This window comes from Mustela nivalis (assembly GCF_964662115.1).
Source record: "Mustela nivalis genome assembly, chromosome: 4".
Lineage (NCBI taxonomy): Eukaryota > Metazoa > Chordata > Mammalia > Carnivora > Mustelidae > Mustela > Mustela nivalis.
This window is the reverse complement of record NC_139023.1, coordinates 155373885-155396271: the sequence shown is the minus strand read 5'-3', so window position 1 is coordinate 155396271 and position 22387 is coordinate 155373885. Positions and strand designations below refer to the sequence as shown.

At 35.9% G+C, this 22387-nt stretch overlaps 1 protein-coding gene across 1 annotated transcript in view; it reads left to right on the top strand.

The window, feature by feature from the left end:
- Positions 1-22387, top strand: part of GALNTL6 (polypeptide N-acetylgalactosaminyltransferase like 6) — a 1234529-nt gene that overhangs the window by 427516 nt on the left and 784626 nt on the right. The window contains exon 3 of the mRNA XM_082726947.1: positions 14958-15066. Coding sequence (XP_082583073.1) covers positions 14958-15066 — 109 coding nt within the window. The remainder of the gene's footprint in view (positions 1-14957; positions 15067-22387) is intronic.

Here is a 22387-nt window from a genome sequence, read left to right as displayed (position 1 = left end):
GAGGGACCTAAAGGAAATGTAGATTTCCTGCACGTGGTTTCAAAAGAGTTTAATTTATGTTTCTGGCCCTGGCTCCAGAGTACCCCCACTACATCACATTGTCTTCTAAGGAGCAAGTATAGTGGTAGGTTTATGGTTGGTGATAAGAATAAAAGTCCATTGGTTGTTGATTTATAAATCTTGAGATAGGTTTTAAGATACAATCTTTTCTTCATAGAGATTTACAAATGTGTCTTTTCAATGTCATCACTATCTATAGTTACAATAAATAAAACTAATTTAGAGGCAAAGGGCAAGATATTTTATTCACCTGGATTTTGCAGACAGCCCCCGAGACATGTTTTAAGATTATTCAGTATTTAAATATAGTAGTTAGATAACCCATGAACCTGTCCATTTCTGGAGTGGCACAATTGAGTTTTTTGCCCATTCGTGCTACATTTTTGACCCCAGAAAGTGTTTCAGTTTGTCACCTCTGATAAACGCATTGTCTACAAGTCATGTTTTCCTCTTGGAAAATTTTCTGATGACCCATTGTCAAGTATATTATCTTTCGTTAGGCTCCAGGTTCAGGTCTATTGCATATGCTTTCTACTTAATGGAGTCTGTCTCTCCCATCCCCAGTAATTTTTTCAAGTTAAGTATTTGTAGTGTAGTGACACTGCAATGAATGAAAAGTCTGCAAGGTGAAAAACAAAAGGTGCTCACAAATAAATGGCCGACTGAATGATGGGTCTGAAATATACACCTCATGAAGATATGATACTTGTTATATTTATTTTACAAGGTCAGAGATAATGGATCTAAACTACTGTAATCATAGAGAAGACACATGATATAACCCAGAAGAGAAGCAAATGGATCTGGGTGCTGGAGATTGCTCATGTGAAAGGAAAGGTCAAAATAGTTATGGGTCATTTCCCAGATGGCTAAGCTGTCAGAACCAGGGCAGTTCTATACAAATGTACTGGGACTGATTTAGGTTTATTCACCTACCTTTCTGGCAGGTGACAAGGATGCAAACACACTTAGTCTTTATACTGATCATCAGCCCTAGCTGGGGGGAGGCAGGGGAGGAAAGATTCTTCGGTAGATAGAGCCACATGCTTTGTGAATAAGTCTGACATATTTTCTTTTCTTTTTTTTTTTTTGTTTTTAAAGATTTTATTTATTTGTCAGAGAGAGAGAGAGGGAGAGAGAGAGTGAACACAGGCAGACGCAGAGGGAGAAGCAGACTCCCTGCCGAGCAAGGAGCCCGATGTGGGACTTGATCCCAGGACGCTGGGATCATGACCTGAGCCGAAGGCAGCTGCTCAACCAACTGAGCCACCCAGACGTCCCAAGTCTGACATATTTTTTTAATGGGATAATCGTATCACTTTCCTATTCATATGAATTAGTGGTTCTCAAATTTTAGGCAAGCCTTAGAATCACCTGGAGAACTTGTTAAAACATAGACTTTTGTGTCTCTCTTCTCTCAAAAGTTTCTGATTTAACAGGCATGAGTTGGGACCAGGGAATTGTATTTCTAATAAGATCCCAGGTGATGCTGATGCTGCTGGTCTGTGAGAAACACTGATACAGATAAGAAGAGGTATTAGTGTAGCAAATCCTCAGATAGCCTTTATTAAAGCGCCGTTTCAGATGATCTGCTTTAACCTGTTTCCTGTACCGTCATAAAATATTTTCATGATTCTAACACACCTTGCTAGAGTGCTGGTAACTGCCAAGAATGTGTAAGAAACAATTTGAGATTTATTTTTTATATGAAGTAATATTTACAAATAATTTAAATGTAATCATAATATAAAGCCTATAATGGTAACCCTAGCCCATTTCCCTCTATTTGTACTTTCTGATACCCAAGGTCAACAACGTCAATATTTTATCTTTACTCTGTTATATGCATCTATATTTGTAAAAAGCATGTGTGTTTACTGTTACTTGATTTTTTCATTTTGTTTTTTATCTATTGTTTTCCTATTATATAAATACATATTTAATTATCTTTTTTCACTCTTTCCCTCACTGTTTGGTAGTTATAACACCAATTTTAGTTAAACCAGTGTTTAGTTAAACCAATTTTAGTTAAACTGGTTTCGTTAAACCAGTGTTTAGTGTATTCATACCTGGATCAAATAGTGTGCTGTGATTATACTTTATTTCTCATACATTGTTCTTTTATCCCCTCTGACCTATTAATTGCCACAATTTTCATTTGCTTTTATTTTTATGCATGCATCATTAATTCACCCCAGTCTCTTGGGAAGAACTGTAACTCTCCTTTCAATACATTTTTGAAAAGTAAGCCAAAGGAAAACTTGTCTATTTGTTTTTTGGTTTTTTTGTTTGGTTGTGTTTTTGCAGAGCAATTCAGGACTGGAGAATCTCTAGACTTGCTGCCATTTTGCGCCCTTCCTTCAGTGTCACAACTTTGGCATTGGCCCTCTTGTTTCTTCTGTTGTTTTGTTTTGTTTTGTTTTTTGTTTGTTTTACCTTAGTGGGGTTCCTTTCTTAATCATCCTATGCTTGCTTATCCCATTTTCACTTTCTAAGAGTTCTTTTTTAAATTCTCTACATGCTGCCGCTGCTTCTGCTTCTTTTTCTCCTTCTTCTTCTTCTTTTTAAATTTCTGTTTCTATGGAGGAACTTTTTCTTAAAGCTCTTTGAGGGAATCGAATTTAGATTTAGGGGGTAGGGAAGAATTTTTCTGAAACTTACGTTGTCTCTGTTTCCTTCAAATTTATTACATCTTTTATTTGTTTTGGCTTCTGAATTTTATGTTAAAACTTTTCCTCAATATTTGGTAATCCTTGCCTACCTGTTCATACTCTAAGTGAAGTAGTGAAAAATACTACTACAGAGTTTCATGGATTAAGAAGGACTTCCCCATGTAATGCCTAGGTATTATACCTAGAAAAAGTACCCCTATCTCTCTTAACTCAGTTCTCCAGATAGGAATTCATCTATCTCTTGTTTAAAGGGTGTAAGGGGATGACAGCTTTCTGGGAGCCAAGTAGGGGCAGATAACTTTGGTTAACATGCTTAGTATATAGAGTTACATGGAACCTTGATTTTTGCTACAGCTTGACACCCTTGTTTACAGTTGTTTCTTCTTTCATTCAAAATACACTACTCTATGGATGGGGTGTGCAGTGAAAGGGTCTCAGATATCATTTTGATTTGGGAATTGATAAGAGAAGCAAGGAGAGTCTAATTGTCCTGCATAAAAATGCCAGTCATTTTGTTTTGACCTTTAACTTCACCCTCAGAAATACCTGAAGCCTCTAATTTGAAATATTTTCAAAATTCAGTGGCATTAAAAGTGTTTCCCTCTCAGTAATCTCAGCCATTTACAAAAAACTTTATGTCACTCTATCTGCTTTCTTGATTCATCTGATGCTTTACTGTCATTTTCATAAAGTGTCTAGAGAAAGCAAAGATTAACTCTTTTGTTCAATCTGCTTTGTATTGCCAGTTGCTAAGAATTCTCTACATCAGATGAATCAAAATAGGGGAATAGAATGTGCCTGGTAATGTGGGAGGAGGTTGTATAGAGGACATGACCGCTGGTTGACCCCTAAGCTGGATTGTTGCAATTAGAGGTTCCTCACCCCTCCACCCTTCCCACACTATTTAAAAGGCATAGCCTTAAGAGAGTTTAGACCATTTAGACTGAATATATCCTGATCTGATCTAGTTAATGTATCCATAAAAACTTCTAAGATTTGGTGGCTGAGTACAGAAGTCTATTCGTTTTGCAGCCCCAGATTAGCCTTGTATGTAAGTGCCTTCTTTATTAAACACGCTGCATACCAATCTGTAATGGCCTGCCTCTTTCTTCTGTCTCTTCCTGCCCCCTGTGTTGTGAATCAAAACTTGGCAAGCCAGCTGGGAGACAGAAGAAATGGTTTTTAGGAAGGATGCATCTGTGGGGAATATTACAAGCTGGCTATCCATCAGGAGGTATGGCCTGTGTATTGGAGGCTGTGGACCACCGTGCAAGCATGGGGATACCTGAAAATGCTAGCTGGTCTGATGCAATTGTATGAGAAACTCCAGAGTAGAGCACAGAGACAGAAAAAGAAGAGTGGCTGCTGCAGTGGGCTGGCTTCTGCCGTGGGCGGTTCAGGGGCCGTTGATGCCCAATTGTTTCAGTATTTCTTTTCCTTTAGTGTCCATGGTTCTTGGTCATGCACTTGGAAGAAGGATGAGGTGGACCAGAGGAAGAGTGGTGGGGTCAGGATATGGGAAACACATTTGGGCTTACAAATCTCACAGTGTTCCAAGTCTAGATTCCTAAAGGCACCGACACCCCATGGCAATCAGGAAGCTGATGCTCAGGCTTAGGTATAAGCCATAAACTGACCTTCTAGTAGATACAGCAAATTGGTTCATGGAAAGAACAACCACCATAGTGCCTGGGTAGGATGATATATTGTCAAAGATAAAACATTGGCCTTGAAATACAGTGACTTGTTTAAGGTAGTAACAGCATGTTCTGTGTGTTATAAGCAATACTTCAGTCAACTGCCAAAGGAATCTGGGGCGGACTTTCCAAATAAGAGCATTCCCAAACAGTGAGATATTAGTGAATTTTGGCACCCTCCCTCCTAGTGGGCTTCTAAACATACTTTTGTTTGTTTGGACACTGCCTCTGCCTCTTGCTTAACTTTAGCTTCCTTTTGTCTCTGTGAAAATCATGCTGCTACCATTAGGGGATTAGAGAAGCTGAGTATCATGTGTGGATACCCTTGTTGAGTAGATGATGATTGGGGCTACATTTCAAAGGTTGTGATGTGCAAAACGGAGGAAAAGAACATGACATTGAATAAAGATTTCATCTCCTCTATAACCCCAACGCAGCAGGGTTGGTAGAAAGGAAAAAAAGGAATAGTAAAGCAGCAGTTTAGATTACTAGAAGGCAAAACTATTTTGGCCAGGTAGACTAAAGTACTGTTGAGGCTTTCGTACATTTTTATGGTCAACCAGTAGGTCCTATTGGCCTATATGCCAGACTGGGGATGCCTGCCAAGGCACCAAGTACTAAAAAGTTACGGAAGTTGTGGGAACAATATGCTATACTGCTGAGAATATCAAGTCCCATCAAACCTAGGAAAGGAATTATCTATTGGAATTCACAACGAGATGTCCTACTGGGATAGGGAGTTACTTAGCACCCCTGTGTAAGAGGGAGCTACTCATTCTATGCTGGAATCTCATTGTCTTGCTGCCAGCAGACAATGGAAACGTACTGGAAAGCAGTATGCCTGGAATTAAAAAAGCACCATCAAAAGAGGGAAGAGGGTGAAGGTTCTGCCCTGGCATATCTCACTCCCCCGTCCATCTCCTCATGCCTGACAGTGCTACCTCTCCCAGCAAACTTGTCAACAAGGACAAATTCCTAAAGCTGACAATTTCTCTTTCTTCAAGGCCAGACAGGCATATTCTCTTTCAAAGGGAGTAGTTCATTGACTACCATCTTTGTTTCCTCCACTGGCCTGAAGGACATTGTAGCAGACATAAAAGTCCTTATTAAATTCACCCAGCAATCCTTAAGGAACAGCCAACAAATTCTGTCTTTACTGAATACCTAAATGTCTTAAGTGGGAAAAGCTGTCGTTCAAACTAGGATGGCGTTGGACACTATTAGCTCCTTGCAAGGAAGTGCCTGTGCCATTATCCAAACAGAATGTTGTGTGTTCACACCTGATGAGTCTGTTAGCATATCATCTTTATTAAATCACATGAGGATACAAGTAAACATCCTGAGCAATCTAAGCCCCAGTGAAGAGGACTTAGTAAATCAATGGTTGTGATCATGGTGGGAAAAAAAAAAAGGAACTTCTTTTGAGAATTACTATCTTTTTTTTTTTTAATCTACATATAATGTAGATTATATGCTTCAGGGGTACAGGTCTGTGAATCATCAGTCTTACACAATTCACAGCACTCACCGTACCACATACCCTCCCCAATGTCCATAACCCAGTCGCCACTCTATCCCTCCTCCCCCTACCCCCCAGCAATTCTCTTGTTTCCTAAGATTAAGAGTCTCTTATAGTTTGTCTCCCTCCCCGGTCCCATCTTGTTTCATTTTTTTCCCCTTTTCCCACCACAAACCACTGCACTGCCTCTCAAATTCTTCATATCAGAGAAATCATATGATAATTGTCTTTCTCTGATTGACTTAGTTCACTTAGCATAATACCCTCTAGTTCCATCCACGTCATTGCAAATGGCAGGATTTCATTGTTGTGGTGGTGTTGTTTTTGATAGCTAGATAGTGTTCCATTGTATATAAATATACATCTTTATTTATTCATCTGTTGATGGAAATCTAGGTTCTTTCCATAGTTTGGCTATTGTGGACATTGCTGCTATAAATATTCAGGTGCACATGTCCCTTCAGATCACTACATTTGTATCTTTAGGGTAAATACCCAGTAGTGCGATTGCTGGGTCACAGGATAGCTCTATTTTCAACTTTTTGAGGAACCTCCATGCTGTTTTCCAGAGTGTCTGCACCAGCTTGCATTCCCACCAACAGTGTAGGAGGGTTCCCCTTTCTGTGCATCCTCACCAACACCTGTCACTTCCTGACTTGTTAATTTTAGCCATTCTGACTGGTGTGAGGTGGTATTTCACTATGGTTTTGATTTGTATTTCCCTGATGCCAAGTGATGTTGAGAACTTTTCATGTGTCTATTGGCCATTTGGATGTCTTCTTTGCAGAAATGTCTTTTCATGTCTTCTACCCATTTCTTGATTGGATTATTTGTTCTTTGGGTGTTGAGTTTGATAAATTCTTTATCGATTTTTGGATACTAGCCCTTTATCTGATATGTCATTTGCAAATATCTTCTTCCATTCTGTCAGTCGTCTTTTGGTTTCGTTGACTGTTTCCTTTGCTGTGCAAAAGTGTTTTAGCATGATGAAGTCATAATAGTTCATTTTTGCCCTTGCTTCCTTTGCCTTTGGTGATGGTTCTAGGAAGGAGTTGCCTCAGCTGATGCCAAAGAGTTTGCTGCCTGTGTCTTCTCAAGGATTTTGATGGATTCCTGTTTCTTTGAGGTCTTTCATGCATTTGGAGTCTATTTTTGTATGTGGTATAAGGAAATAGTCCTGTTTCATTTTTCTACATGTGGCCATCCAATTTTCCCAACACCATTTGTTGAAGACACTTTTTTCCATTAGACATTCTTTCCTGCTTTGTCGAATATTAGTTGACCATAGAGTTGAGGGTCCATTTCTGGGCTTTCTGTTCTGTTCCATTGATCTATTTGTCTGTTTTGTGCCACTACCATACTTTCTTAATGATTACAGCTTTGTAATAGATCATTGAAGTCTAGAATTATGATTCCACCAACTTTGGTTTTCTTTTTCAACACTCCTCTGGCTACTCAAGGTCTTTTCTGGTTCCATATAAATTTTATGATTATTTGTTCCATCTCTTTGAAAAAGAAATGATGATATTTTGATAAGGATTGCATTAAATATGCAGATTGCTTTAGGTAGCATAGATGTTCTCACAATATTTGTTCTTCCAATCCATGAGCATGGAACATTATTCCATTTCTTTCTGTCTTCCTCAATTTCTTTCATGAGTACTTTATAGTTTTCCGAGTGTGGATTCTTTGCCTCTTTGACTAGGTTTATTCCTAGATAGCTTATGATTTTGGGTGCAATTGTAAATGGGACCAACTCCTTAATTTTTTTTCTTTTGTCTTGAAGTGCAACTTATTTCTGTGTATAGAAGTGCAACTGATTTCTGTGTATTGATTTTATATCCTGACACTTTACTGAATTCCTGTATGAGTTCTAACAGTTTTGGAGTAGAGTCCTTTGGGTATTCCATATAAAGTATCATACCATCTGCAAAGAGTGAGAGTTTGACTTCTTCTTTGCCGATTTGGATGAATTTTATTTCTTTTTGTTATCTGATTGCTGAAGCTAGGACTTCTAGTACTATGTTGAATAGCAGTGGTGATAGTGGACAGCCCTGCCATGTTTCTGACTTTAGGGGAGGAGCTCTCAGTTTTCCCCCATTGAAAATGATATTCCCTGTGGTTTTTCATAGATGGCTTTGATAATATTGAGGTATGTGCCCTTTATCCCTACACTTTGAAGAGTTTTGATCAAGAAAGGATGCCATACTTTGTCAAATGCTTTTTCAGCATTTATTGAAAGCATCATATGGTTCTTGTTCTTTCTTTTATTAATGTATTGTATCACATTGATTGACTGATTTGCAGATGTTGGACCAACCTTGCAGTCCTGGAATAAATCCCACTTGGTCGTGCTGAATAATCTGTTTAAAGTACTGTTGGATTCTATTGGCTAGTATTTTGGTGAGAATTTTTGCATTCATGTTCATCAAGAATATTGGTTTGTAATTCCCCTTTTTGATAGGGTCCTGTCTGGTTTTTCGATCAAGGTAATGCTGGCCTCATAAAATGAGTTTGGAAGTTTTTCATCCATTTCTATTTTTTGGAACAGTTTCAGGAGAATAGGTATTAATTCTTCTTGACATGTTTGGAAGAATTGCCCTGGGATGCCGTCTGGCCCTGAGCTCTTGTTTATTGGGAGATTTTTGATGACTATTTCAATCTCTTGCTGGTTATGGATCTGTTCAAGTTTTCCATATCTTCCTGGTTCAGTTTTGGTAGTTTATATGCCTCTAGGAATGCATCCATTTCTTCCAGATTATCAAATTTGCTAGTGTATAGTTGCTCATAATATGTACTTATAATTTTTTGTATTTCTTTGGTGTTGGTTGTGATCTCTGCTCTTTCACTCATGATTTTGTTAATTTGGGCCCTTTCTCTTTTCTTTTTGATAAGTTGGACAGGGGTTTATCAATCTTATTAATTCTTTCAAAGGATCAGCTCCTAGTTTCATTTATTTGTTCTGCTATTCTTTTGCTTTCTGTTTCATTGATTTCTGCTCTGATCTTTATTATTTCTCTTCTGCTGCTGGGTTTAGGCTCTCTTTTCTGTTCTTTCTCCAGCTCCTTTAGGTGTAGGGTTAGATTGTGTACTTGAGACCTTTCCTGTTTCTTGAGAAAGGATTGTATTGCTATATACTTTTCTCTCAGGACTGCCTTTGCTGTGTCCCAAAGATTTTAAACAGCTGTGTTTTCATTTTCATTTGTCTCTATGAATTTTTTAAATTCTTCTTTAATTTCCTGGTTGATCCATTCATTCTTTAGTAGGATGCTCTTTAGCCTCCATGTATTTGAGTTCTTTCCAACTTTCCTTTTGTGGTTGAGCTGTAGTTTCAATGCATTGTGGTCTGAAAATAGGCAGGGAATGATCCCAATCTTCTGGTAATGGTTGAGACCTGATTTGTGAACCAGGATGTGATCTATTCTGGAGAATGTTCCATGTGCACTAGAGAAGAATGTGTATTCTGTTGCTTTGGTATGGAATGTTCTGAATATATCTGTGATGTCCATCTGGTCCAGTGTGTCATTTAAAGCCTTTATTTCCTTGGTGATCTTTTCCTTAAATGGTCTGTCCATTTCAGTGATGGGTGTGTTAAAGTCCCCTACTATTATTGTATTACTGTTGATGCGTTTCTTTGATTTTGTTATTAATTGGTTTATATAATTGGCTACTCCCAAGTTAGGGGCATAGATACTTAAAGTTGCTAGGTCTTCTTGTTGGACAGACCCTTAAAGTATGATATAGTGCTCTTCCTCATCTCTATTATAGTCTTTGACTTAAAATCTAATTTATCCGATTGAAGGATTGCCACCCCAGATTTCTTTTGATGTTCATTAGCATGGTAAATTGTTTTCCACCCCCTCACTTTAAATCTGAAGGTGTCTTTGGGTCTAAATGAGTTTCTTGCAGACAGCATATCAGTGCATCTTGTTTTATTATCCATTCTGATATGATGTGTCTTTTTATTGGAGCATTTAGCACATTTACATTCAGGGTAACTATTGAGAGATGTGAATTTTGTGCCACTGTATTACCTGTAAGGTGACTGTTACTGTATATTGTCTCTGTTCCTTTCTGGTCTGTTACTTTTAGTCCTTCTCTTTGCTTAGAGGACCACTTTCAATATTTTTTGTAGGGTTGGTTTAGTGTTTGCAAATTCTTTTAGCTTTTTGTTTGTCCTGGAAGCTTTTTATCCCTTTTTCTATTTTCAATAACAACCTGGCTGGTATTCTAGTATTCTTAGCTGCATTTTTTTTTTTCTCATTTAGTGATCTGAGTATATATCATGCCAGTCCTTTCTGGCCTGCCAGGTCTCTGTGGGTAGGTCTGCTTCCAATCTAATATTTCTACCATTGTATGTTACAAACCTCTTGTCCTGAGCTGCTTTCAGGATTTTCTCTTTACCACTGAGACCTGTAAGTTTTACTATTAGATGATGGGGTGTGGACCTATTTTTATTGATTTTGAGGGGGATTCTCTGTGTCTCCTGGATTTTGATGCATGCATCCTTCACCAAATTAGAGAAATTCTCTGTTATAATTTGCTCCAATATACATTCTGCCCCCTCTCTCTTTCTTCTTCTTCTGGGATCCCAATTATTCTAATACAGTTTTGTCTTATGGTATCACTTATCTCTTGAATTCTGCCCTCATGGTCCAGTAGTTATCTCTCTTTTTTTCTCAGCTTCTTTATTCTCCATCATTTGGTCTTCTGTATCACTGATTCTCTCTTCTGCCTGATTTATCCTAGCAGTAAGAACCTCTATTTTTTATTGCACCTTATCAATACCTTTTTTGATTTCAACTTGGTTAGGTTTTGGTTCTTTTATTTCTCCAGAAAGGGATTCTCTAGTATTTTCTATGTTTTATTGAGCCCAGATAGCACCTTGATAGTCATCATTCTGAACTCTAGCTCTGACATATTACTAATGTCTGTACTTATTAGGTTCCTAGTCATCAGTACTAGTACCAATACTGCCTCTTGTTCTTTTTTTTTGAGGTGAGTTTTTCTGCCTTGTCATTTTATCCAAATAAGAATAGGTGAATGAGAGAACAAAATACTAAAAGGGTAGCAATGACCCCAGAAAAATATACACTAACCAAATAAGAAGAGTCACGAAACTGGGGGGTGGGGGGGGAGAAAAAAGAAAAAAATATATATATATATATTGGACTGGTGAATAGAAGAGAGCCACAGACTTGATTTTGGGTGTATTTTGGTCTGTCAGAAGAAACTACTTCCCAAAATTTTAAATAAAGAAGTATGTATATATACACATATATGTGTATATATATATATATATGTACATATATACATACATATATATATATAAAATAAGTGTAAACATGATGAAGGATGGGATATGACTGTAAAGATGAAAATTTTAAAAGATTCTAAAAAAGAAATTGATTAATAAGAAGCTGGTTAAAAAAGAGGAAAGAATATGATCAGACTGGAGACTAGAACAAAGCCATATGCTAGATTTAGGGTCTGTTTTGGTCTTCTAGAAGAAACTGTATCCCAAAATGTTAAAGAAAGAAAAACTTATATGTATATAAAAAATATGGTTAAATGCAATAAAGGAATAAAACATGACTATAACAATGAAAATGTAAAAAGATTTTTAAAACAGTGTTGATATGATAAAATAGTTTAAAAAACATTAAAATATGAAAGAGGAAAATTTTTTAAAAATATAACAAGAAAAAAATAAAATTTAAAATATTTAACTTTGGAAGGCTAAGGAATCATGGAGGAAAAGCCATGAATTATATGTACTATATTCCTGTAGCTCTGAAGTGTTGCAGTTCTCATTGATTGGTGAACTTGGTCTTGGCTGGATATTCTTGATGGTCTCCTGAGGGAGGGGCCTGTTGTGATTCTCAAATGTCTTTGCCTGAGGCAGAGTTGCACCACCCTTACCAAGCTAAGTCATCTGCTTGGGTTCACTCTCGGTAGCTTTTGTTCCCTGAATGCTTTCTGTAGAGGTTTGGAGGAAGGGAAAGAAAATGGCAGCCTCCCAATCTTCAGCCCGGAGGAGCTAAGATCTCGGAGCCCCACTCCTCAGTGCACCCTCAGAGAAAAGCAGTCAAGAGTTTCCCTGGTCTCCAGCGGCACTCCATGCTCACCTGGCCTGTGACCCAGCAGACTCCTGCCACAGGCTCCTTCGCCACTCCTTCCAGACGTGGAAGGAGGAGGTTTCCCCAGATCTGCCACTGGTGGTGTTCCAGCTCTAAGAGTAGTGGCTGGATTTTGCCTTAGATCATGGTTTAAAGTAAGCCCAAGCTGAGAGCCCCCACCTCGGCTCTGTCTCTGTAGCCGGCTTCCCCTCTCCGATACCTGGCAGCTCTGCTACACTCAGACACCCCTGGTCTTTTTCTGAACCCGCAGGTCCTGAGGCCACACTGTCCACATAAGGGTCCCACTCCTTGCTTAGCCTCTGGAGCAACGTTCCTCAGTGGAGTATACTTCTGGAAGTTCTGATTTTGTGCTCTGCTGCTCTACTGCTTGCCAAGAGCCAGCCCCTGCCCCTGCGGTCTGCCTTCCTATATGCCACCTCTGATTCACTTCTCTGCAAGTCTTACCTTCCAGAAAGTGGTTGATTTCTGTTCCTAGAATTGCTGCTCTTATTCGCTTTGATCTCCTGTTGAGTTTGTGGGTGTTCAGAATGGTTTCATAACTATCTAGCTGAACTCCTGGGACCCAGTGCTATTCCCCCATCTTGCTCCTCCCTCTGAGAATCATTATGCCTACCTGTATTTTCACTTGTGTATGCCTATATAGGTTCTGTGAACTCTGCCTCAAATGTAGCCAGATAGTAACCAAATTAACCATTTCCATACTAGTAAAACCCTTGTTGGCATCATAGGGCACATTGCAGAAGAGGGGGAATGTGTTAGATTATAAGAGCTGGTCAAAATGGGTGAAGTGTTGGAGGAGATCATCATGAGGACATGACCACCAGCTGGCAGGAGAATGGGGACCTGGGCAATCAGAGGCTCCTCACTCCTCCTGTGTCCTTGGAATATACACTCCACCTACTACTCCCACACTAGGAATTGTTTAAAACAACAGCCTTGAGAGAATAAGGTATTGTTGAGACTATTAGATTGCACATGTGACTGAACCCAATTAAGGTCTCTATATAAACTTTTGAGATTCTGGCTGGCCTGTGCAAGGATCTACATGTCTTGGGGTGCCCAACACAAGGTTCATATATAAGTTCCCTTGCTTATTATTCCTGTCAACCGGCCTGCCTCTTTCCTTTTTCGGGGCCCTGTTTGTGAACCAATAAGTAACAAGAGAGAGTTTGGATATTTAGAGTTTACACAAGAAAATCTTCATGTTTAATATCAAAATTTGTTTTGAAATGATCTATTTTAATCCAAAAGTGATATTTATAAATTGGTATTATCTGAATCAGTGTAAGAGATTTCCATTACTGCTCAGTATTTATTATTGCAAATGCAAGTTTGAGACAAAACATGAGTTTTGCATTTTAAAGCTATTTGATTATTTAAAATGTATGATTCCCAGCTGAATTTTGGTAAAATTTCTAATTATGAAAACAATTATCAATTAGAAAAAGTGTATGACTTTTTTAATGTTTGCTATTATAAACCCAAATGTCTTTCCAAAATTATTTTCCCATTTTCTTCTTTTTTTACTATATTCTTTTCTGTTAATTTTTCCATAACTTCTCTTTCTTGTCATCCTCCTTTAAGAATCTATTCTTATTATCCTCAGTATTTTATATAAACTCATCATCATCCTTGTATGTTTATTCCTCTATTATTTTCATTTTCCTGAAATCACTACTCTTGTAACAAATTCCTTTAAATATCTAGATAATAGTCACCTGATTTGGCAAATCTTTCTTCTGATTTTAAGTATTTTTTCATGTCAAACTCCATTTTCATCCTTTCAAACAAGTGGATCCTTTATAACCTACAAAGATGGACTGAGATATATAATAGTCCTACTATTTCAAACTAAGAAATAAGGCATTTTATTTGTCTTGCAAAGCCTCTTGGAATAAAGTTACTTCACTCAGATTATTTTTTTTGTTTTATCTAATTTGAAACTCTAAATTTTACCCTTCATTCTGGGGATGTATTATTTACTTCAAAAAGTAAACCAAGAAAAAAAATTGGTATGTGGATATGAAAACATTTATTTTATATTATGTTGAGTATTAAGATTGTGAAAATAAATTTCATTCAAAACATTTGTTTCTTATTACCAAGAATAAACACCAAATAACAATGCACACAAGTGTAATTTTCAAGTTGACATTGGAACATACTGGGTTTTACCAAAGCATAAAACACATGTAGTGACTATAGTTGTTGAGTAGTTGCTAACTTCAACTGCAAGTGTTACCATGTACCATACTTTGACAGAAATCTAGATGGGAGACAGTTTTAATAGTTGTTAAGATCACAATTTTGGTCTTAACTGTTCCAAGTTCTGACTTTGCCACTGTGGTTTAATTCAAATTATTTCTGTTCTTTGGGCCTAACTTTAATTGGCAGAAAAATGTAGCTAGTTAGCCATAGACTACCATAAAGATTAAACAATCTTTTATATGCAGAGTATTTAACATAGTGCCTGGCTTATAGTGAGCATTCAGTGAATGGTTGCTTAATATTATTATCAGGGCATTCAAATATACTTGATCAAAATGAATGAAACTGCAAATCACAAACAAAATTAATTCTATTTAGTACCATTACTAGTATTATGCTCAGAGGAGGTGATACAGTGAGTTAAAAATGTCTCTGGATAAAGCAGAATAGGAAATTGTAGGGGTTGTGAGTGACCCAGGCTCTTATTTTAAAATCTGTATATTAATCTTGTCACTAGCAAGAGCTTTCTTTTCAGTATACTTAGAAGAATCATTATTCAACAAATATTCTTTGATTGCCTATTATGTGCTCGGCTGTGTTTACCTACCATGCAAAAGGAAATACCTCCTTTTTATGCTCTGAATACTTTCCTTTTCCACAGACATTTCCACTGGGCCTGGGAGATGGGCAATTCTATGCATGGACAGATGGTTTGAGAAGAAAGGACTGGCATGACTATGAAAGCATTCAGAAAGAGGCTATGCGCTCAGGTATGGAGTCCAGTGTAAGCCAAAGTGCTATTTTACTTACTGCAGTATCTCATTTGTCACTTAAAGGATCTCTAATTAGCATTTCTTCTATGTCTTTTGGGGATATTGGAGTCAATGTTGGAGAGAATTAAAACAATTTCAAATTTCAGAGAGAGAACAAATAATGAATAGCTTTTACAATACTAGCTTAAAAAGAGGACATACAAGTTTTAGAAATCTATAATATTTCATATTTCTGAGCTGCCTTTTAATAATCTCCAGGAAGATATTGAGATTTATAAGTGAGACTTGCCTTGATAGACACCTGTGTTGAGTTTGATTCATTTGTTAGGGCTGAGGTATATCTAACTGACAATGCACAGTATTCAAGGAATACTACAATTCTAGGCGTTGGGGAGGCTACAGCAATTGGTGGATCACAGGATCTGGGGACCTGAGGTTGACAGTACTTGAGCAAATAGTCAAGGAGTGGAAAAGAATCAAGTAGGTCTGTATATATGCAGCAGAATTCTAGTCTTGGGCTAGAGAAAATATTTTACTTCTTGGAAAAAATATTAAAAAAATTAAAAATTAAAAAATATTAAAAAAATTAAGTCTTTGTAGAAATACTGTAAAATTAAGTAATTGGTAATAGAGATTCAGAAAGGTTTATAATTAGACATCAAATGAACATGAGTAACATATGGTAGGAAGTCCTTATGCTTTTACTCACCCGGAGGAGCTCTGGGTTTTTGTGTTTTGTTTTTGTTTTTTTCCCCATAGTGAAGCTGCCTTAGAAATAGAGAACTTCTTGTTTGGTAAAGAAATCTGGAAAGCACTGAGACACTGCGTTCTAAGTCAAATCAGCAGCAAAACTGTGACTAATCACAGTATGAGGTCCTCCTGGTTAAACTTTCTCATAGCTCATTTCATCAGGAAACCTGGAGAGAGAGTATTTAAAGTTATGCAGTTGTGCAGGTTGTGAACTGTTCTTTGCTCTGGGTTGGTTCTGGTTGACCTAATTAAAGTCTTCTTTCATTTTCTTCTTCCATTCCTTTTCTTTAAAAATTAAGATCTCCACCCCCCCCCCAACTTCATTAAAGTTGTTCATCCTAAGGATGTTCTCTATTTGTCAGAGAACGAGCCTCTTCCAGGTTTCATCGTCTGCCCATCTTGGCCATGACCAAGTGAACAGTCATGAAAGTGAGTTCTTTTCCAGTGTCTTCACTTTTCTTCTATTTGCTCCATTAGCCTGTATGAATCCAATCAACTGTTTCTCTTTCTAAACCCAGGATGCTGACATTTTTTTGGAGATGTTCATATAATTTAATCAACTGAAGCTGCAATTTATTGAACAGATATTTTGTATTAGATACTTTACATATGAATTTTATTTTTATTTTATTTTATTTTTTTTTACATATGAATTTTATTTAAAATTCATAATGACTCTAACACATATTATTATCCCCAATTTGTAAGAAAAGGAAGAGAGAAAAAAAGAAAAAAGACTATGGAACTGAGGTCTTTAAGAGTTTATTAAGTATTATCCAAGGTCAAACTAATAATTTACAGAGCTAGATTAAAAATCAGGTCTTTTCATGCTCTATTAGACCCCACTGTTAGACATCAAATAGTAATATTTGGGCAATATGGAGTAATGACAAGAGCATATATGCAAGGGAGAGGCACACCTGGATTCAGAGTCTAACTTTTCTCTACATAAGCTGTGTAAGTAGCAAATCCATTTATCTTTCTGATACTATTCTTTGCAGAATTTTTGTAAGCCTTAAAGAAAAAATACCTAAAGTAATTTGCTAATTATTTGGACATATTATAAACTCAACTAATGATAACTATAATTATTAATTCATCCAAGTTTCTTTCACCTAATTTGCTATGCCTAAACTTCACTTGTGCTGATGGTTTTGGATACAAAATCCAGTATTCCACATTTATTTCTGCTTCATATAACTCTGCTCCTGTATAAACATGCTGTTGCTGTCCTCATCTTATTTGGGCCAAGGGAAAGTTGACCTACCAAGAAAATTGGGAATTTAAAAAATTTTCTAAGGCAGAAATTTTCTATGGAGTTAAAAAAAATTTAAAATGCTAAGATATTATATAATTCATTGGAAGATAGATGACAAATGAAATAGACTAAAATTCATCATTTTTAAAAATTTTATGAAATAGAACATAAATAAAAGGACTATACATACACAAACATACAAGCAGGCACATAATCAAAATGAACATCTCTGGTCTTTAATATCCAAGCCAAGGAAAAGGATCATCTGTGTAGTGTTTTACTACCTAATTACATATACCTAAACAAATGCTGTTGCCTTTTTCTGTGTTTGTGATCTAAAAATTGAATCACAATGTATGACTTTCTTCCTTCACTCAGAATTATTTCTGAGATTCATTTCTGTCAATGTGTGTAATTCTAGTTGATTTATTTCTACTATTGTTTAATTTTCTACAACATTCTCCTCTTCGTGGGCATCTGGGGAGTTCCTATGTTTTGGTTGTTGAATATAATGTTGCTATAAATATTTTTGTATGTGGTTCTGGGGTAGAGGTTAATTAAATTAAGAGATAGTTGACTATTTTTCACTATTGAATGATCCATTCTATAGCATATATTGTTTTAATTTGCTGCCTATTTATTATCTTTAGAAATTTGTTTATATTTTAGTCACAGATTTTTTTAGTGTTATTCCTGGAAAACTAATGTTTTATGGGTATTGTATGTGTTATTGATTTTATTGAAATTCCACATTGTTTATAGGTGGTTTATAGAAAATAAATTTTAATATTTATTTGAACTTAGAAAACTTTCTAAACTCTTCTACTAATTATAATCATTTACCTATAAGCTAGCTTAAATTTTTAATGTACATACTCATGGTATCTACAAGTAATGACAGTGGTTATTTTTTTCCATTCCAGATCTTATAATATACATTCTTTTTGTTCAGTTCTAGTAACTGCACTTACTAGGTGTTCCTGTGTAATGGTGAATAGTAGTTGTTGGTGGCAATTTTTGACTTGTTACAATTCTAAGTATAACAAATTAGACACATACCTTAATGTTTTATGTCACTATTAAAAAAATAAAATTTGTTATGGTTGTTAAGCTTTCTTCAGCTAGGTTTGTTGAGAGTTTGGTTTATTTTTGTTTAAACCTAAGTGAATGCTGTTTTTAATCAAAGGTTTTTTGCTTGTTTTCATCTATTGAAATAGAAAATATGATAAATGTTCTCCTTTAATCTGTTGAGTAAATTATTTCTATTGATTTTGTAATGGAAATCAATTGTGCCCTTCTAGACTAAATCTGTCTTTTTATTATTACTGGATTTAGTTTGCTAATATTTTATTCAACATTTTTGAGTCTTTTTATTCATGAGTGAATATTGGACATGAGTTTTTCTTTCTCATAGAGCCCTTGTCAAGTTTTGGTAACAATGTAATGATAGCTTCATAAGTTACTTGAGTAATTGTTTCTCTTTTTCTACACTTCGTAATTGGTTGTTGAATGTGATACTTATATATTTTCTTTCTTTTTTTTTTTTTTTTCATTTGTGCATCCATTTATTCTTTTTTTAAAAATTTTTTTTATTTTTTACAAACATATATTTTTATCCCCAGGGGTACAGGTCTGTGAATCGCCAGGTTTACACACTTCACAGCACTCACCAAAGCACATACCCTCCCCAATGTCCATAACCCCACCCCCCTACTCCCAAACCCCTCCCCCCAGCAACCCTCAGTTTGTTTTGTGAGATTAAGAGTCACTTATGGTTTGTCTCCCTCCCAATCCCATCTTGTTTCATTTATTCTTCTCCTACCCACTTAAGCCCCCGTGTTGCATCACCACTTCCTCATATCAGGGAGATCATATGATAGTTGTCTTTCTCCGCTTGACTTATATATTTTCTAATAATTAGGGAGACCTGGTAGCTAAAACTGTCTGGACCTGAACTTTTTTTGGAGTAAAGATTTTTAACTACTACCTTAAGCTTTTTAAATAGTTATAGTGCTAGTTTTTTTGTCTATTTTTCTTGCAACTATATTTTTCCAGCAATTTATACATTACATCTAAATATTCATATTTATTAACAAATTTATTTGTAATGTTCTTAAATATTTCATGTCTGCAACATTTAAATTTATTTTGTGTTTTCTTTCAAATATCATTTGTACTTTTTTTCTTCTTTTCTTCTTAATCTATTAAACCAGGAACTTGTCAATTTTATTATTCATTGTGAAAACCAATTTTGTTACTTTATTTATGTTACCATCATATTTTTCTCATTGATTTACAGTCTTATATGTATTATTTATTTTATCTTAATTCCTTTCATTGCTATATATTTTTTTAATTTTAAAAATAGACTCATAGCTTTTAAATTTAGTCTACTACTATAGACCACGGATTTAGGGCTCTCAGTTCCCTTCCCAGTACCACTTTAGTACTTCACACTTCTCTGTAGTCTAATGTTTTATATTTGTTATGTTTCAGTTAGTTATATTTTAGTTGCATTTTGAAATGTCTGGACTACATAAATGCTGAAATTATCTTAAAAATAAGAAAATCCAGAAATTACCTCCTGATCAAATCTCAATAACCTTTGGAAAAGCACAGTAACATAGTAGGCTGCATGCATTTCATTAAATGTCTTTGTTAAGACATTTAATATTAATAGTGTTTGTTTTGTTCTGGCAAGTGCATCTTTGATGCATATCTGGTAATTTTTGAGATATCAGGTATTTAAATATCTGTTTTTAATTAGTTGGTGATTTTTTGGGGGGATAGGGAATATGTTGTCAAACACCACAGGTGAGTAATGAGGAAGATATGGCTTTCACCTTTCAGGAAATGAACATTTCTTGCATTAATACAATATAAACAGAAAACAGGCGATTGAAGGATAGACCCTAAGACCTTAGGTGTAGTAGCAAGGATATTTTCTAGTGCATCTGTACCCATAAGAGTTATACTAAATTAAGAAGATTATTTGAATTTGTTAGGAGAATTCTAACTAATGTTCATAGAAACCCAGATTATTATTCCATAATCTTATACTTCTTTGTTTTGGGATTCGTATTAACTAGAATACTTTAAGTATAGAAGAAGTGATTCACATAGCATTTCAGGGTCAGGAAGGTTTCCTGGAAGAGGTAAACCAAATTTGTAGGCGTCCCATCCAAGTACTAACCAGGCCCGACCCAGCTTAGTTTCCGAGATCAGACGAGATTGGGCGCGTTCAGGGTGGTATGGCCATAGACAAAGTAAACCAAATTTGAAAGGATAAAGGTCTACCGTGATAACAGATAAATTTAGTTTTCATTTAATTAATTCCCTGATCTCTTTCTCATGAATGGTTACTAAGTCATATTTTTAGCATGACTATTTTTTCTAATTATACATTTTCTGTATATGACCTCACTGTGTCCCACTGAGTTAGTTTCAGCGTCAGATTCTCATTTGAGAATTTATTAATATTAGATTTTATCTTTTAACAGTTTATCCTTTTGAGTGGTACTGTATCAAAAAATTGAGACGCATGCTATTTGAATATCATTCACATAATTTATAAAAGCGGAATGGAAGGAACTAAAATAGGGAATCCTTTGATATAAAAGACAATGTACAAGTTGATATTGATATGTTATTTACTACGTTATCTTATACACTATTCATTATAATTGCAATAACAGAAAGCTATTCAGCTACATTTCTCCATATATAATTTGAAAAAAGAAAGTCCATGGATTTCTGAAATCAAATAACTCTGCTTATGGCATATCCCTGACTATGGATCTAATAACTTGACCAGATGTTGAGAAGAAAATGCAGTTGGTTTAGGTAGCTGTTCCTTAATTGTATATGTGATGTTTCCTAAGTTTTGTAACATATTTCTCTAAGTGGTAAAAACATCCTTTCACACAATCCATCTAGAGTGGTGGGTATACATGTGTGCATGTGCACATATGCCCATGTGTTTTATGAAATCATTTTATGTTTATTTTATTTTATTAACATATAATGTATTATTAACCCCAGGGGTACAGGTCTGTGAATCGCCAGGTTTACACACTTCACAGCACTCACCATAGCACATACCCTCCCCAATGTCCATAACCCAACCACCCTTCCTCTGTCAACCCTCAGTTTGTTTTGTGAGATTAAGAGTCTCTTATTGTTTGTATCCCTCCCAATCCCATCTTGTTTCATTTATTCTTTTCCTATCCCTCAAAACCCCCATGTTACCTCTCGACTTCCTCATATCAGGGAGATCATATGACAGTTGTCTTTCTCCAATTGACTTATTTCGCTAAGCATAATACCCTCTTGTTCCATCCACGTCATTGCAAAAGGCAAGATTTCATTTCTTTTGATGGCTGCATAGTATTCCATTGTATATATATACCACTTCTTCTTTATCCATTCATCTGTTGATGGACACCTAAGTTCTTTCCATAGTTTGGCTATTGTGGACATTGCTGCTATAAACATTCGGGTGCATGTGCCCCTTTGGATCACTTACATTTGTATCTTTAGGGTAAATATCTGGTAGTGCGATTGCTGGGTCATAGGGTAGTTCTATTTTCAACTTTTTGAGGAACCTCCATGCTGTTTTCCAGAGGGATTGCACCAGCTTGCATTCCCACCAACAGTGTAGGAGGGTTCCCTTTTCTCCACATTCTCACCAGCATCTGTCATTTCCTGACTTGTTAATTTTAGCCATTCTGACTGGTGTGAGGTGGTATCTCATTGAGGTTTTGATTTGTATTTCCTTGATGCCGAGTGATGTGGAGCATTTTTTCATGTGTCTGTTGGCCATCTGGATGTCTTCTTTGCAGAAATGTATGTTCATGTCCTCTGCCCATTTCTTGATTGGTATGAAATCATTTTTGACACTGCTCATCTCTATTTCTAGAAAGCACTTATTTTTAGTTTTGAAATTTGAAAATTGTCTTGTCCAATTTTCTTTGTGTCTTAATTCTAAGGATTTTCACTGTGTTTATCACTGGTTTTTGGATTTCATTATGTGTGAACTCAACATGATAAAAGCTCTTCTTAACTCTTGTATTTGATCTATTTCTCTGAAACAGATTATCCTCTTGTATAATCATATCAACTTATGCATTTTACTATAAGCCTCAGGAATCTTATGAAATTGTATCTAACTTTTCTCTACTTCTATTTGTCTTAGCTAATGATAGTTTTGAATATTCAAAGTTTTCATTAAATCTTATCATTTTATTCATTTATTCATTCACTTGTCCAAAAAATGCTTTTTAATGTCACTATATTTCAAATATTGCTCCA